Source organism: Haliotis cracherodii, unplaced genomic scaffold, assembly GCF_022045235.1.
Source record: "Haliotis cracherodii isolate W230 unplaced genomic scaffold, xgHalCrac1.p SCAF_4, whole genome shotgun sequence".
In the NCBI taxonomy this organism is placed as follows: Eukaryota; Metazoa; Mollusca; class Gastropoda; order Lepetellida; family Haliotidae; genus Haliotis; species Haliotis cracherodii.
In genome coordinates this window covers 20,353,447-20,371,159 of record NW_027266297.1, presented here as the reverse complement: position 1 = coordinate 20,371,159, position 17,713 = coordinate 20,353,447, and the positions used below count along the sequence as shown (strand labels likewise).

General features: G+C 44.0%; 1 protein-coding gene across 5 annotated transcripts in view; it reads left to right on the top strand.

The window, feature by feature from the left end:
* LOC139478460 (uncharacterized) overlaps window positions 1–16,109 on the top strand; it is a 56,697-nt gene extending 40,588 nt beyond the window's left edge. For 4 of the 5 annotated variants that reach the window (XM_071260926.1, XM_071260923.1, XM_071260924.1 and 1 more), the window contains 8 exons: window positions 4,107–4,241; window positions 5,356–5,585; window positions 6,043–7,976; window positions 9,067–9,117; window positions 11,552–11,719; window positions 12,133–12,413; window positions 12,815–13,000; window positions 13,487–16,109. In XM_071260926.1, the coding sequence (XP_071117027.1) occupies window positions 4,113–4,241; window positions 5,356–5,585; window positions 6,043–7,976; window positions 9,067–9,117; window positions 11,552–11,719; window positions 12,133–12,413; window positions 12,815–13,000; window positions 13,487–13,570 (3,063 nt within the window). In that variant the 5' untranslated portion in view covers window positions 4,107–4,112 and the 3' untranslated portion in view covers window positions 13,571–16,109. The remainder of the gene's footprint in view (window positions 1–4,106; window positions 4,242–5,355; window positions 5,586–6,042; window positions 7,977–9,066; window positions 9,118–11,551; window positions 11,720–12,132; window positions 12,414–12,814; window positions 13,001–13,486) is intronic. The other variant, XM_071260925.1, reaches the window with a different exon arrangement.
* The last annotated feature ends 1,604 nt before the right edge of the window (window positions 16,110–17,713 follow it).

Sequence of the window (17,713 nt, the reverse complement as noted above, 5' to 3'; positions counted from 1 at the left end):
AGACCTGCATCACTTCGGGCTTTTCTCCAACATCAAGCTGACATGCCGTGATGTAACCGAAATACTGTTCAAAGCGGCGTTCAACAAAAATCACTCCGGTTAAAACTATCGTATCTCGTGGTGCATCGTGTTTACAATGGGGTCCATTTTTCTCAGAAACTACTGAAGTTGCATGACTGAAAGTTTGCACGCTTATCCAAGGGAGGCTTGTCAAGACTTCGAAAATTGGCCCCATAAGTTATTTTTTACAGAGTTTCTTTGTTTACTTAGTGCATAGTGTGTGCAATGGGGGCAGGTCTTCTACTGAAGATAGCTTATGTAAGAGCTACTTATCAAGACTGAGTTATTTTTTTTCAAGAGAAGGGGCCTTTTGTGTGTATTAATTTCACATTTAATCATTTTATTTTTCTGATGACATAAAGCGACCCATGTGCCCCTCTCTTCCCAAGGCTTTATGGGGCTATTTATTGTTAAAATAGACTACTATTTGAACAAACAAAATTCTAATGTTCCTCATGGCGGGGGATAGTGATAACGCTGTTTCCCCGTTTCTATCTTTCCCTCACCATCCTGCTTTAGATGTATCGAGACATGATTTATGTGCCGCCCAAATTTACCAATTATGAAACGAATATGGAACAACTTCACTGTAATGACCTCAATAATGAGGTATCGATTTTGATAATGTCACATCACAGACGCGGAACCGTGTTTCAACACGCATCTCACGCACGATAGGGTTTTTATGAATAAAAATGAAAATTGTCATCGATTAATTTCGAACAATGCTTACATATTGTCTGAAGAATACGTATGTGAGTATTCTAAAGTAATAGGAGTGTGTGCTGCGTACCGAAACAGTCCAAAACGCCGATGGTTCCAAATTACATTCCTGGTATCAAACACTCAATAATCACCGGAAATGTAAAAAAAGACTATGTATAGCTTCTAAACGATAGAAGCATTGTGGCATTGGACAATGACATCTCCATCACACGTTGAAGAGGACTTTTGTCATCGTGAACAAGTTGCAGTAAATATATGACGTAATTGTTTTGCTTATATTCTTCATTTGTACTTAAGGTATTATCCCCTTCATGATCCACTGCCAGTTTCATGTGTTGGACTAGAAGTTGTAATAAGACTGATTGTAAAACGAATATCGGTGTTATCTGCAACCTGATTGGTTGAAAACGTCATTAGATGGGATTCAAAGCCGAAATGGATACAACGTTAATTATATATTAGGTTTCATCAATATTTATCCGAACAAGTTCGATTCTGTTGTTTCTTCCCACATTCTGCTACGCCGTCGATCCAAATGAAATCTCCGGGCATCGAATACTCGCAAATCTGAAATGCAATAAATCTAATTTCACCATCTAACTCTGACTTGTCTTTGTGAAACTACGGTAATGATAAGCAGTTAGCAACCAAAGCGGATTTAAATGACTTTCTGTGACTAGCAATTGACCCATGCTTAGTACCCTAATAACACTTGCAGTTGGTGTTAATTATCAGTAATACACATTTATCAAATAGAAATCGTTTGTGAAAGCGAAATGAGTGAAAGCCACTGTCATAATGACATTGCCAATAAACCTGTTTAAAGCCGTGTCCTCTGTTTCCCTAGTCAATGCCTGCTTGTGTAACTTGTTAATCTCTACATGTTATGACTACACGTCAAACTAAGCGACTACCCGTCCTTCAACATTATCCGACGTAGACTTAAATAGTGTTGTGAACATCAGAATCAACATGCCCCCAACGTGTCTACACAACAGATAAATATTAATCTGGGCGTTGTAAATTGACTGAAGTGATGCGTGACACACCTGTGACGCATGGCACGATGTTAATTACAGCATGTATAATATAACATATCTATTGTTTCATTTTAGTACCGTACTGTATCAAAAAGCCGTCAGATAAAAACTTGGCTAAGAATTGTTCTCTGACAATCCGACGGAACAGTTTACAACCATGCACTGTTTTCACCCGGAATCGCAGTAGTCCTTACAACATTAAAATACCATTAAGTTCTCTGTCACGATCCACTTAACTCATATACAGGAGATATGAATGTTGACAGTCTCGCATCAGTCAGCCTGGGTACCGCTCCCCCAGCGTGTGGGAAAATGAATTTCCTACAAACTCGGTACGCTTGAATGAAGAGTTCCCGATAATGAATGTTGGTAAGAATGAAGGCATTGAAGCGTGTGACAATTGATTTGTGAACGGACAAAGCCTACAAAACTGTGCCACAAACTAATTCCGTGCGTTCTTGTGTTGACACGTTTACGATAAGGCACACTAATCAATCGAAATTATCGATTATGGCCATTCTACCAAACAGTTCGGTTTATGGTGTCCTATCGCATAGATTTCACTCGAGGCAACATGATTAGTACGTTATTTTGTTAATTAGCTAATATTCGTTGATCGCATCAGTTGTAATCATTATATTTTCAAAGGTAGCCCTTTGATAGAGATTGTTTAGACATTAATGTTGTACGTAGTAATGGCACACGTATGCAACGAAATTGTTAGTCATTCAAGCAAGGAAACTTATCCGATTATTTACTCTCGTTCGAAGCATGAGATACGGGGGGCGTTCAATAAGTTTTGCAACTTCAATATAAAACCAAGTCGAAGAATATCTTTTGCACTTTTATTTTTCAATATAATCTCCATTCACCTCAATACACTTGTTCCATTTGTCCTTCAAGCTTTTAATACCACTTTTACTGAAATCCGCTGATTGGCCCTCTAACCACACCTCTGTGACAGCCTTTATGTACTCGTCATACTGGGAGCGTCTTCCATGTAGGGCAGATTTCATTTGCCGGAACAGGAAATAGTCACTGAGGGCTAAGTCTGGGCTGTAGGGTGGGTGATTTAACTGTTCGAATCCACATTCACATACGGCGGCCTGTGCAATTCTCGACTTGTGAACCGGAGCATGTAAGGAACTTTATTACAGCGCGTTGTTCAAGTTTGAGAGAATCCATGATTGTGACCACCCTAAGGTGAATGAAGCCATCACATCTAACTTATTGTTGTGTTTGGAACTTGTTATGACACTTGTCAACCTGATGTTATGACTAGTGTCACACCTGCCACAAGTTGACATTGTCTGTGTAAACACAAATGCCAAAGTTGCAAAACTTATTGAACGCCCCTCGTATGTTTCCATGTTTATCGACAGTAAGTACACAGTGCTAGTTTGTAGTGAAGTTATAACGTGATGGTACTGTTACCGGTAGTAAGCCCTTGACTCTTCTGTTACCGGTAGTAAGCCCTTGACTCTATTGTTGCCGGTAGTAAGCCCATGATTCTACTGTTACCGGTAGTAAACCCTTGATTCTTCTGTTACCGGTAGTAAGCACATGATCCTACTGTTACCGGTAGTAAGCCCATTATTCTATTGTTACCGGTAGTAAGCCCTTGACTCTATTGCTGCCGGCAGTAAGCCCATGATTCTGCTGTTACCGGTAGTAAACCAATGATTATTCTGTTACCGGTAGTAAGCCCATGATTCTATTGTTACCGGTAGTAAGCCCTTGACTCTATTGTTGCCGGCAGTAAGCCCATGATTCTGCTGTTACCGGTAGTAAACCAATGATTATTCTGTTACCGGTAGTAAGCGCATGATTTTAGTGTTATGGCTAGTAAGCACATGTTACCGGTAGTTAACCAATGATTCTTCTGTTACCGGTAGTAAGCTCATGATTCTATTGTTGCCGGTAGTAAGCCCATGATTCTACTGTTACCGGTAGTAAACCCTTGATTCTTCTGTTACCGGTAGTAAGCACATGATCCTACTGTTACCGGTAGTAAGCCCATGATTCTTCTGTTACCGGGCGTAAGCACATGATTTTATTGTTATGGCTAGTAAACACATGCTACCGGTAGTGACCACATGGTGTTAATGTTAAGCTCATTTTTCAGTGGTGTAGTTTCGTTAAACTGCAGGGTCGATTTATAAATCTTTAAACTAGGCTTCTCGAGATCCTCTTTGGAATATGGCAACTCTCTGACATACAAATATGCACATGTATATCAATGAGGCTGCAGACATATATAATGCTGTATTACGTTCACAGCCCAGCATGAATGGTCGGACCAACAGCACCATGTCGCGTAGCCAGAGTCCACCCTCGGCCCGCCCACCAACAAAGTCAAAGGCCGAGGTCTTCAACGAGAAAGATTACAAACATGTCTTAGATCATGTCAACAAAGTAAGTATATGTGCTGTTCCTTCTTACCTACGTTTCCTATATCATTCCACCTAGCCCCCATGGCCAGGCCAGTTCTTGTGCGATATACAATGAAACCTATTAGTCCGGAAACCGCTATCTGGACAATTACTAGTTGGAAGTCGAAAACTGTACAAAGAACATATACCTACAAGATTGATTCGTTTATCCGGGAATTTGTTTCGACCGGATTAACGAGGTCAACAAATTAAGAGGATGCAGCAGTTATTCAACTGTGAGCTCATAGCTGGTCCAAGACTGAGTACTGAGCTCAAAATACCAATGCTAAATCTACGGTTCATTCTGGTTTGGAAACTAGCTACTAGCTAGGAGTTCTATTGAACAAAGAAGGCTGGTATTCGCAATAAGCTGTATCATTTGTCCCCCAAGACACTTCTAATCATGTCCAAGATTGATATCTGATGCAATTCCTTGTTTTGTCTTGTAGCATATGTTCCTTTGTTTGTTCAGGTGAACACTTGACTTGCCTTTGCATGTGTTTGTGACGGGTGCCACCGGTGGGGCAGGATACGCTCACCCTTTCGCGAACACCTGACACCATCACTATTGTGATAGTGATTCACAAACACATGCTTATAGTCGGAATCGTACAACGGGCTCTGCTTTAAACAGAGATCTCTTATGATTATGGAAAGGGTGTTTATTTACCGGGTATAAATCTAAGGTTACATGGCCTTTTCCATGAAACAACTTTATCGGAAGAACTATTCCAAGTGTATGTTATAGTATGGGATTTACAGTTTTCGTACTGTGGAACAACGTTCTTGCCCCTTTGACGTTCACTGTTTGGTCAACTTGACTCTTGAAATACATCAATTCAAGACAAATAGTTCACATGCATCACTAATTACGTTTGTACCATCAGGATAATTCTTTTTACCATATACTATAGAGATGTATAATACTAATAATAGTAATAATAATAATAATAATAATAATAATAATAAATATATATATATATATATATATTTAAAAAAATAAAATGATAATAATAATAATAATAATAATGAGCCTTGATTATCCAAACAATAGCACCAATACTGTTAAATCTGTTACCACCCCATGTTGTTTCCAGGCACCCCAGAGGTTGCTGACTGGTACGTTCCGGGAACTGGTCCAGTACCTGACCGGTGAGGATTGGCCGGAAATAGGCAAGGTCCGAGCCATCTTCCTCTGGTTGACCTCCATAGATGTCTACAACCTCAAGATGGAAGATGACCCGCCGAAACAGTCACCAATGGAATATTTCTCTAAGATCCAGAAGAACCAGGGCAACCACGCCCATCTATTTTCTGGATTGTGTCAGTAAGTACTGTCTTTGTCTGTCTGTACAATTATAGACATCAATTGCCACTATTGTTTCATTGCTGTTGGGTAACTTTCTACGTTATTCATCAGGTTTTAAATGTGTAATAACCTATGTTTGTCTAAAACGATAATGATTGACAATGTGTAATCTGTGCATCATGGTACCCCGACGGCGTGACTTGCCAACCTAGACTTGATTCCGTCTCGAATCCCGGGTTTGTCAGAGAGAATTCTTTAACCACTTAGCTACCTTACTTCATGTAATGCTGAGAAGCCTAAAGTGATATTAACATATGCTAAGGAAGGCTGCCGAACTGTGTGAATCCACTTAATATGCATCTTCCCGAGGCAAGAGAGTTAACTGACTAGTCCTGTTTGGACTTTTATAGTCGGTTAACTCTCTTGCCTCGGGAAGATGCTTCATAAGTAACTTATGGTAGTTTTTTTCACCTAGAATGGCCAACATCCCGTGCATGATCATCAGTGGTATGAACAAAAGCGCCGCCTATGAAATCGGGAAAAAAGTAGACCGGAAAAGTATGGGAGCCCAGTGGAACGCTGTCTTCATTGACGACTCATGGCGATTTGTGGACGCCTTTTGGGCTTCGGCATGCGTCGTCGGCCGGAAGTCAGGGGAATGGGCACTAGTAGACTCTGACGGCAAGGTTGATGACGAGGAGGAGGATGCAGCGGAAACTGAGGGGGTCACGGAACATCGGATCAACGAGTTCTACTTCCTGCCTGATCCAGACAAACTGATCTGGACGCACTACCCGGATGAGAAGCAATGGCAGCTGTTGGCTAAGCCTGTCTCTGTGAAGGAGTTTGAGGACCATTTCTATGTCCGGGAGCGGTTCCATATCCTGGACATGAAGACGTCGCCGACCAGTCAGTTGAAGTGTACAATCTCAACGAAAGATGGCGAAATCAATATCCCTTTCCAACTCCCGCAAGAGCAGAGTGAACACTTCCGGTTTAAATATATGTTGTACAAGTCTCGAACTCAGATGGAAACGGAGAGCAAAATAGACGCTTTCCTTGACAGATTCGTGTTCTTTGAACACGGTAAAGACTTAGTAGACTTTTCTTTAAGATTTCCAGTGAAGGGGAGGTTTAAAATGGACGTGTACGGATTGGACGTCCGAGAAAGTGACATATTTGACCTTGTGTGTACGTACTTGATACAGTGTCCCACAGAAAAGAAGAACTGTCTCCCCCTCCCTGACTGCCCGCCGTTAGGATGGGGGCCCGTAGGGATTACAAAGAAAGCGGGTCTGTCCCCGAGCACCCACGACAGGGCTCTGATCGAAACGAAAGACGGAAAGGTGACGGTGAGGTTTAAGACAGACCAGAAGATTAAGGTGCAGCTGTCACAGAACCTGAAACATGCCGCCATCGATGACGCCACCCTCAGCAAGTACGCCTTGACCCACCAAGAGGACGGTGAGGCTGTAGTTAGTCTCAGGCTGCCCCAGAAGGGAGAATACGCCCTCAAGCTGTACGCCCAGGGTGAAGGAAAGCCAGGAGAAGCTCCTAATGTTTGTAACTATCTTATCAGATGTACGGGGGTTGACGGAGGTGGACAACCATTCCCTAACTTTGCAGAAGGATTTCTAGGGAAGTCGCCTATGGCTGATAAACTTGGCGTAAAGGCCTTATCCCACACTGGTGCTCATATTGACGCTAAAGATGGGAAGGTTTCAGTTAAGTTTAATGCTAGGAATGATGTGGAGATGATATGTGAAGTGCATTCTAATGATCCAAAGGCACTGAAGAAGACAGCAGTAGCTACGAGGAATGAGAACGGGGAATGGACTTTTGATGTAGATATGCCCAAGGCCGGGGAGTATTCCCTGAACGTGTTTGCCAGACAGAAAGGCAACCCCAACCGCATATACAACGTCCACAGCTACTTGGTAGAATCAACTGGGAAACCTGGCTACAATGACGAAAAAATAGATGACGAGATTGACGGTGCCGACCTCGTCATCCCTACTGAGACAGTCGAGACGTCCGAAGACGTTGTTGTGATCCCCGTCCCCCCGGGCTGTAAGAGGGCAGTTGCGGCCGTGCACAGGCGTAATGCCAATGACCCCCCGAGCAGTGACCAGATTGAGTTCATTTCCCAGGACGACATGAACCTCGTGAAGGTCGAGTTGAAGGAATACGGCGAGTACATGCTCAACCTCTACGACATCGACGAGAACGGCGTGGTCAAGAACGTGGCCCGGTACCAGGTGAACCGGAAGCGACCTGGTGACCTCTACAACACCAACCTGAAGATGATCATGGAGACGATGAATGAGGAAGGCGGAAATACGTCCAATGGCCGAGCTCCGTCTCTCTCGCCTGAGGACACCGAGGAGGACAAGCAGAAGAGGACCGAAGGTAGGTGTCATATCAGTTTAACCATTTTAATGTAAAAGTGTAAAACACGAACAATTTGAGGCAAATGCGGAAATAACACAAATAGTAATTAGATGGCGCCCCCACAGCACCACACAGTGAGACGAGAACCAGTCTATTACTAGCAATTCAATAATTATATTAAATATTTTTCATTTGTCTCAAGACTAGATGGTCTGAATTAACGATGCATTTGTATTTGGTGATTTTATGCATTGGACAAATACTTAGATTATCACGGTGTTTATGGGAGGCACGGATGGCGCAGGCGTCTTGGGCTTTGCTGTGCAAAGTTGCGTCCCTTAGGTGTACCAAACATTTATGATCGGGGGTCCGAGTTTCAGATTCACCCTGATTATGATTGTCCGCACTAATCCTGTGCCCGTGGATTTCACCAAAGTGGTACATGTATACGGCATGCATGACTTCGGGCCTTTCTCCCTCATCGAGCTGACACGCCATTATATAACTGCAATACTGTTCAAAACGGCGTTAAACAAAACTCACTCATATCGTACCACACCTCCATACAAAAGGTTAATCCACCTGCAGCTATGAGTGAATGACATTTAAATCGTATCGGCAACCGGCGTCCTCGATTAAACATACACAGGATAATGAAGGATGCCTGGCCGTTACTTTGTTTCATAGGAACAATATGTATATGTGAGTGGGTGAGTGAGTTTGGTTTAACGCCGCTTTTAACAGTATTCCAGTTATATCACGGGTGACAGCTTAATGTGGGAGGAAATCCCGAAGTGATGCAGGTCTGAAACGTTTACCACTTCGGTGAAACCCACGATTACGGGTATGGTGCTGACAAACCTAGAAACATATTCGAGGCGAACCGGGATTCGAACCCATAAGCATAGACTTCTGGCGTGCCCAAGGGACGCAACTCTGCACAGCGAATCGCGGCGCCTTAGACGTCTGGACCACTCGGGACCCCGTATCTATATGTAACCATGTAATGCTTGTTAGTCTTTCATGTGGTGAGACAGAAGGATTAAGCAGGCAATGTCATATTTTGCCTATTTTTAATTAATTGGATTCCATACGATTTTTATACAAGGTGGCAAACGACCAGGTGTTCAAAGGGGGACAGCTCGCAAACCGAATCAAGGTAGCGCATGGCTGGACATTAACACGACCATGCATGGAAATTGTTGTAGGCAGTAGTCACAGTGTAGCTTACATGTTCCAGCAGAGGTGCTCATCACACCTTACCTTCTCAGTCCATTTCACGTAGATGAAGAATGCTTGTCGCCTAACATTTTTATGTATTGTAACATTACCTTTAACACTTTACCAGGGCTTGTCGCCTTTCACCCATAGAACATAGGATAGCTTTGACTTGTTACGGACTGCTGAAGTATGTAACTCACACCTTTTATCTTTTATTAGGTAGAGTATTTTTAAACTTTTGTGTTTTCCTCTTCCCTTAAACGGGTCATTTTACAATTTTACCGGCTGTTATCAACGTGTATGATTTAGAAGCACAGATCTAGTTTTTTCTCATTACAGGGTCTCAAACAAGCGTAATTAACACCTCTGTTTATCAAGATTTGATGTGGCCCATTTGTATTGGCTGTCTGTGATTGATTTCGAAAGCACGTGTCCACTGTCCATTTTGTTTGTTTGTGTGTTTCTTGTTGTTTAACGCCGCATTCAGCAATATTCCAGCATGGCGGTCTGTACATAAACGAATCTGGACCACAGAATCTAGTGATTGACATTATGAGCATCGATACCTTTCTTGCATGTTACCATGGTGACGTAGTAAAGCGTGTCTGACCTCGCCCAAAGGTGTTCGAATCGTTTCCAAACATGAAAATCGTTTGTTTTCGGTGGTGGAATCTGATAGGAAAGGGGACGCAACACTGCGCAGCGGCTGCAGGACCTTTAGACCCGAGTCTCCCGTGTTCCCCTTGCCTATACGAAAGACAACACCCGTCAACAACAAAAGAATTACTAGGGCCTCCGTGTCCTCGAGCAATCTCCACAGAGGGATTGTTACTGGTAGTGCGAATCGATAGTAGCTATATTGCATGTGTGAGTGAGTTTTTACGCCGCTTTAAGCAATATTCCAGCATTATCATGGCGGGGGGATACCAGAAATGGGCTTCACACATTGTACTCAAATGGGAAATCGAACTCGGGTCTTCGGCGTGACGAGGGAACGCTTTAGCCACGAGGCTACCCCACCACCCCTATAGTGCATGAGTAACCTTAGTCCCAGCTCGTAGATGGTCAGCTCCTAACCAATAGCTGCACACTTTAAGCCATTTGTAGAAACTAACCGAGAAGATGACAGTCTAGATCTATGCATGTTTCACAGTAAAATGGTGTTCAGATAAAGGTATTGAGAATTCTCATTCGTCATATGGAGTATGGAGTATGTGTAGTTAGATGATATTCATCAACTCCAGGAATACATGTGACACGGAAAATAAGGTGTATATTTTCTCGTACTAAAAAACATAAATGCATGAATTATGAATGAAGAATTCAACGAAAATGATATTGGTGAAGCCACATTTGTTCAAGGTGTGCAATCGTGCAAATATTTGAGAAGTGGTCGTGATCTGTAGTTCATTGTAAAGCAATGTAGTTAGCCTGTGTACTTTCACCTCATGCCCCACCTAATGCCCCACCTCATGCCCCACCGCATGCCCCAACTCATGCCCCACCTAATGCCCCACCTCATGCCCCACCTCATGCCTCACCTCATGACCCACCTCATGACCCACCTCATGACCCACCTAATGACCCACCTCATGCCCCACCTCATGCCCCACCTCATGCCCCACCTCATGCCCCGCCTAATTCCCCGCCTCATGCCCCACCTCATGCCCCACCTCATGCCCCACCGCATGCCCCACCTCATGCCCCACCTCATGCCTCACGTAATGCCCCACCTCATGCCCCACCTCATGTCCAACCTAAAGCCCCCACCTAATGCCCCACCTCATGCCTCACCTCATGCCCCACCTCATGCCCCACCTCATGCCCCACCTCATGCCTCATCTAATGCCCAACCTAATGCCCCACCTCATGCCCCACCGCATGCCCCAACTCATGCCCAACCTAATGCCCCACCGCATGCCCCACCTCATGACCCACCTCATGACCCACCGCATGCCCCACCTAATGACCCACCTCATGCCCCACCTCATGCCCCACCTAATTCCCCGCCTCATGCCCCACCTCATGCCCCACCGCATGTCCCACCTCATGCCCCACCTCATGCCCCACCTCATGCCTCACCTAATGCCCCACCTCATGCCCCACCTCATGCCCCACCTCATGTCCAACCTAAAGCCCCCACCTCATGCCCCACCTCATGCCTCACCTCATGCCCCACCTCATGCCCCACCTCATGCCCCACCTCATGCCTCATCTAATGCCCCACCTCATGCCCCACCGCATGTCCCACCGCATGCCCCACCTTATGCCCAACCTAATGCCCCACCTCATGCACCACCGCATGCCCCACCTCATGCCCAACCTAATGCCCCACCTAATGCCCCACCTCATGCCATCTCTTTCTGTGACAGAGGAGAAGAAGCGGCACGCCATGAAACAGCTGCAGCGGGCGATGGACCTGAAGGACGAGAGACAGCTGGAGGCAGCCATAGCAACCTACAATGACTGCAATCCCGCTCAGGGAGATGAGCTTCTGGCAAAGGCCAGGAGACTCCTGGAGGTCCTCAAGATCAGGGGAGGTCAGTATGTTGGACAGCGGCAACAAACTGGTAATAGGAGCGTTGTCCAGGTCTGAAGGTGAAATGAAAGTCTGCTTGGCATGATGAAATATCAAAGTAGTTTAAGACATGTGGGTTTACATTTTATTGCGCCTTTGAACAGGTCCAATCTGGAAATTGGCGCCATATAAATGTTTTTTATTTCATTAAACTGGAGGTACGACAGAGAAGATTTGACTGGCATTCTAATAGCATTGAACGTTTCTTCAATAAATTAGCATGTATTTGTAGAACTTACACTTCACGCACCCAGTTGGTGAATTATTTGAAAAACAGCTTAAAGTCTGATTTTAAAAACCATTAAAAGCATTGTTGTAAAAAGGTACATCCACTTTCAACCCCTGATTCACGCCTGGATTGATTTCCCTCAACAGAACTAATGGACGCATCCCAGAAACGCGACCTACCATCGTTAGATCGCGCCATCAAACGAGCCAAGGATATGAACTCCGACCACCTGCTTGACCTCCAGATTGCGATGGCGTCAAGGCTGCAGGAGCATCTCCAGAAGATTGAGAAGCTGCGTCACGCCGTGCTCAACATGCAGCAGACGACAGTGTCCGAGCTCCGGAACTACTCCAACCCGCCAGATGGCGTTCATCAGACTCTCATGGCGACATTCCTGCTCCTCGGCCACAGCATGAAGAACCTTAAGGTGGGCAGTCATACCTGAGCGGGAGTGAGTGAGTGAGTGAGTTGAGATTTAATGCCGCTCTGAAAAGTATTTCAGTCACAACAAGGTGTGGCGTGTGTCATCAGCTGTGTACTTGGCTATAAATGTGGAATGCTACCATGTGGTATACCTATGTTACACGTGTAGGTGTGGCGTATGCCATCACTTGTCTACATGCCTATGTTACACGTGCAGGTGTGGCGTATGCCATCATTTGTCTACCTACTATGTTGCACATGCAGGTGTGACGTATGCCATCATTTGTCTACCTACTATGTTACACGTGCAGGTGTGATGTATGCCATCATTTGTCCACATGCTATGTTACACGTGCAGGTGTGATGTATGCCATCATTTGTCTACATGCTATGTTACACGTGCAGGTGTGGCGTAACGTCCAGGCCTTGATGGGGAAGACTGGGAAGGAGTCGATGATGAGGAAAGTATCCAACTTCAAGCCAAAGGACATCCCCCTGTCTGTATCCCGCTCAGCTAAGAAGGTGCTTGATCCTATCTCCAAGGAACACATCAGGGACGTCAGCGCTGGAGCCGCAACCTTCTATGTCTGGGTAAGAAAGGATGAGGAGACAGGACCTTGGGATGCGGGGTGCATGTGCGGGCCTCTATGTGTTTGAATGATGGTTTCGTGTGTGTGCGTGTGTGTGTGTGTGTCTGTGTGCGTGCGTGTGTGCGTGTGTATGTAACGGTGTGTTTGTGTATTAGGTGTGTTGTGTATGTGTCTGATGATATTGTGTTTATGTGCGTGTGTGCATGATGGTGTTGTGACTGTGTGCGTGTGTATGGTCGTGCATGTGTTTATATGTGTGAGGGGTTGTCTGTTTGTTAATCCAGGTCAACCTTGAACTATATGATGGACGTAGGGATCCTTAATCCTTTAATGATTAATTGATGCCAAAATACTCATCGAACTCCACAAAGTAACCTTTACATAATAGCGAAAGCACTTCTGTGTTAGAGAACGGTAGTCAGGACAGTCGTAGTGTCTGTTTTCTTTATTTGTAATTCTTAATAATATCATTCAATTGTGCTTGCAGTCGAGGGGTATGATCGAAGAAGTAGAGTCGTATGGAGGCGCTGAAGCTAACGCCGCCCAGAACAAGCTTCAGTACAAGGAATAGGAAGAACAGGAATGACCAGACGATGAGCCTAAACAGTGAGAGAGGTCATCATATCACAGCCCTAGAGGCGTGTTTTTGACGATGTTGAAATTGACAAATTACCATAGACCATATATTCGTGAAGAAATTAATATACCAAATATATGTTGTATTTTGTTCTAAAATCTTCATTGGTAGTTTCAAACCAGTTTCGAAGCTGAACAATGATGTTCTGTCGTGGTTATCTGTAGTTTTGATACGCAATCAAGTCATGATAACAGTTCATAAACGAAATTATAAGATCGCGTTTCGTATTTTTGTACACGTGGTCATGGGGCCTTCCTGACAAAATTCAACCAAGTTTTTATACCGATCAGCATAACTGCGCGTGCAAACCTTGTACGCAAATACACACACACACACACCCTCCCCCACACCCACCACCCCACCCCCGAAATGACCCCTTCGACATTCCCAGTCCCATACCATTGTTAAGGTATATAATCAGTGTCCTGGAAACGTGTATGTCATAGAGAGTGAGTTGGCCTTGTTTTGACACCAGTTACATCATCCATCATTCTGCTCCAAATCTCAATAATAAAGTGCCTGTGTCTCGACCAAGATCATCCTAACACGAAAAGTCGTTTTTTATATCAAAGTGTCTATAGCGTCAACTTCATACGCAACCCCTATATACCACCATGCATATTTATCACAAACATACTGGTATCTGAATAAACGGCTGGGATTAGAAAATATAAGTCCGCCAATAGTACTTGTATGGCTACCATTAACATCCTGTCCACAAATCTATGGCATGGTTGTAATTTACTTCTGTTTAACGAAGTCTTATTCTAATTTAATTACTTTCTTCTCTCGTTACTTCTGTCACAAGAGCTGAACCTTCAACCCATGCACTGTCGTGTCCTCATGAGGCTTTCTGGTATCAGTTATTGTCCGATGCAGCCGTGAATCTCACTTTGGCCAATTCCGGGTGATTAGCGCTTGTATATTATAAGCTGTCAGCAGGATCGCCTGTATTCTAGGGAAGAATCATACGTACAGAGGACGTGGCGCACTAGTGACATTGGCGCCCATTTCATTCACCGATTAGTCTTATAGACGGTTACCCAGTTGGGGTCGACTCTTGGTTGTGCAGAAAATATCCGTCTCTTTTGGTTCGTTTCACAGATGCTCCTATAATTTGGGCGGATTTTCATCCAACAGTTTTCCGTCATATAACGGCCATAGCGTTCTAAGCGGCGTTAAACCAACTCACACATTGTCTTAGCAGAAACGGCGTATGTTCACACTTGCTCCCTCATGCCTTCTCTCGACATTGACGGGGCACGGGTGGCCCAGTCGTCTACGGCGCCGCGATTCGCTGTGCAGAGTTGCGTCTCTTGGGCACGCCAGAAACCTATGATTGTGGGTTCGAATCCCGGTTCACCCCGAATATGTTTCTAGGTTTGTCAGCACCATACCCATGCTCGTGGGTTTCATCGAGGTGGTCTGAGATCTGCATGACTTCGGCCTTTCATCCCACATTAAGCTGACACACCGTGATATAACTGGAATACTGTTAAAAGCGGTATTAAACCCTACTCACTCACTCACTCTCTCGACATTGCCCCTCCTAAGGTATGGGTTTACCACCACGTGACCCCCCATCAGTACCCTAGTGGAGCAAGGCGGTAGACGATTATGTCATCCTTATTGTAATTGCATACCGCCTGACCAACGTCTGTCCCTTGTAACGCCGCCGTCCATATTATGTTGCGTGTTTCTCATCTCCATCCAGCTTCGGCGGGAGGGCAGAAGAAAATATGAAAAAATAGAAATTGAACAAAACTACGTTAGGTTGAGAACGAAACTGTCAAGTTGTCTGTTTGTAATAGGTTCATAATCTGGTTGTGGCTGTGCTATAATGGAAGTGCGGGGGTTGCTGTATCGGGGTGAGAGCTTTAAAGACGGAAAAGGCACATGACTTAAAATGGTGGGAAAAGGTAGACAAACATTCAGTCCCTGAAATAAAGTTATCCTTTTAAAATATATCCTTGTACTACATACATGTATATATATGATACAAAATAAAATCCAAATTGAGCCCAGGGCCCCGTTCCTCAAAGCGATCTTAGCACTAAGGTGATCGTAAGTCCCATACTTTAACATAGGCTTACAATCATCGTAGCGCTAAGATCGCTTAGGGGAACGGGGCCCAGAGCAATAACTTAACAATATCTAATTTCACCTGGAGCTTACCTGAACTTACCAAATCATCCGGGAGACAAGGAAAACGGCAGTAGGCAGAGTTACTTCCTGCATATTTGTTTATTAAAAGGAACATTCGTTATTTTTTTCAAAACCGGGATGATAATATTTCAAGAGGGCGAGTGGGCGATAATTAAAAAGAAACATTTATATGCGGGCTGTAGACGAGAAACGTGCAAAAATACCGACGGCCTAATCTGGGTACATCCTATTCAGGTATGTTAGCTGTACTTATACTGTTGTCAGGTAATAGTTGTGACAGGTAGATTACGTGATTCCGTCCTTTTTGTTGACCATTGTGGGAGGGCAGAAGAAAATATGAAAAAATAGAAATTGAACAAAACTACGTTAGGTTGAGAACGAAACTGTCAAGTTGTCTGTTTGTAATAGGTTCATAATCTGGTTGTGGCTGTGCTATAATGGAAGTGCGGGGGTTGCTGTATCGGGGTGAGAGCTTTAAAGACGGAAAAGGCACATGACTTAAAATGGTGGGAAAAGGTAGACAAACATTCAGTCCCTGAAATAAAGTTATCCTTTTAAAATATATCCTTGTACTACATACATGTATATATATGATACAAAATAAAATCCAAATTGAGCCCAGGGCCCCGTTCCTCAAAGCGATCTTAGCACTAAGGTGATCGTAAGTCCCATACTTTAACATAGGCTTACAATCATCGTAGCGCTAAGATCGCTTAGGGGAACGGGGCCCAGAGCAATAACTTAACAATATCTAATTTCACCTGGAGCTTACCTGAACTTACCAAATCATCCGGGAGACAAGGAAAACGGCAGTAGGCAGAGTTACTTCCTGCATATTTGTTTATTAAAAGGAACATTCGTTATTTTTTTCAAAACCGGGATGATAATATTTCAAGAGGGCGAGTGGGCGATAATTAAAAAGAAACATTTATATGCGGGCTGTAGACGAGAAACGTGCAAAAATACCGACGGCCTAATCTGGGTACATCCTATTCAGGTATGTTAGCTGTACTTATACTGTTGTCAGGTAATAGTTGTGACAGGTAGATTACGTGATTCCGTCCTTTTTGTTGACCATTGTGTTTATAACTTAATATTGTTGTTTATATTTTTATGTCTGTGATTGTTCTTCATGTGGTTGTGTATCATAAGCTTTGAGAACATGTATGTCTGTAACGTCAGGGATACCTGTATGACGAATGTTGTACAGAGGAAATACCGCCTCACGCTAACGCTTGACTGGTCCCCTGTCCTGCCCTGTTGCTTCGCCTCAGCGAGCGCAACAGAGGACTGGTACCGGTCTAATGCAAACGCCTTCGCAGCGCCCGTGCCTCGTTATTGAGAGGTACGAGTGGGGAGTGCGCCACAGTGGAGATGCTTACGTCTCAGGTTGACAAAGTTGTGTGACTTGGCCGTAGAGAGTATAGCAAACTCTTCCTTTACCAGAGTAGATCTATATTGTCGGACCAAACGTCTTGTTTCTGTTGTCCCAGAATTTAGAGATGCGATGCCGGTATTGTACCTGTGTAATAAGTACTGGTATGTGAATAGTAATCTGAATTTATTGTACATTGGATACAGGTTATATATTCTTCGTAATTCTTCGAAATTCTTCAGTTCCAGTATTAGACAAACGTTTCCCATGTACAGTGGTTGTGGTTTGGGTTATACTTCTGAAATTATACAATCTCATTAAAATCAGATCTTAGTTTTTACGCTACTGCTAAACAAAGGTCGGAGGACATCCCATGACGGGTCACGTCAGAACGACCTTTCGCGAACTTTGACCGATCATTGAAATAACTGTCAAGAAATCGACATTGGCCAATCAGAAGGCAACTTTCTCGAGGTTTACGACACTAGTTTCAAAATGGCGACTACGCTTCGAGACATATTTTGACGTATTCTAGA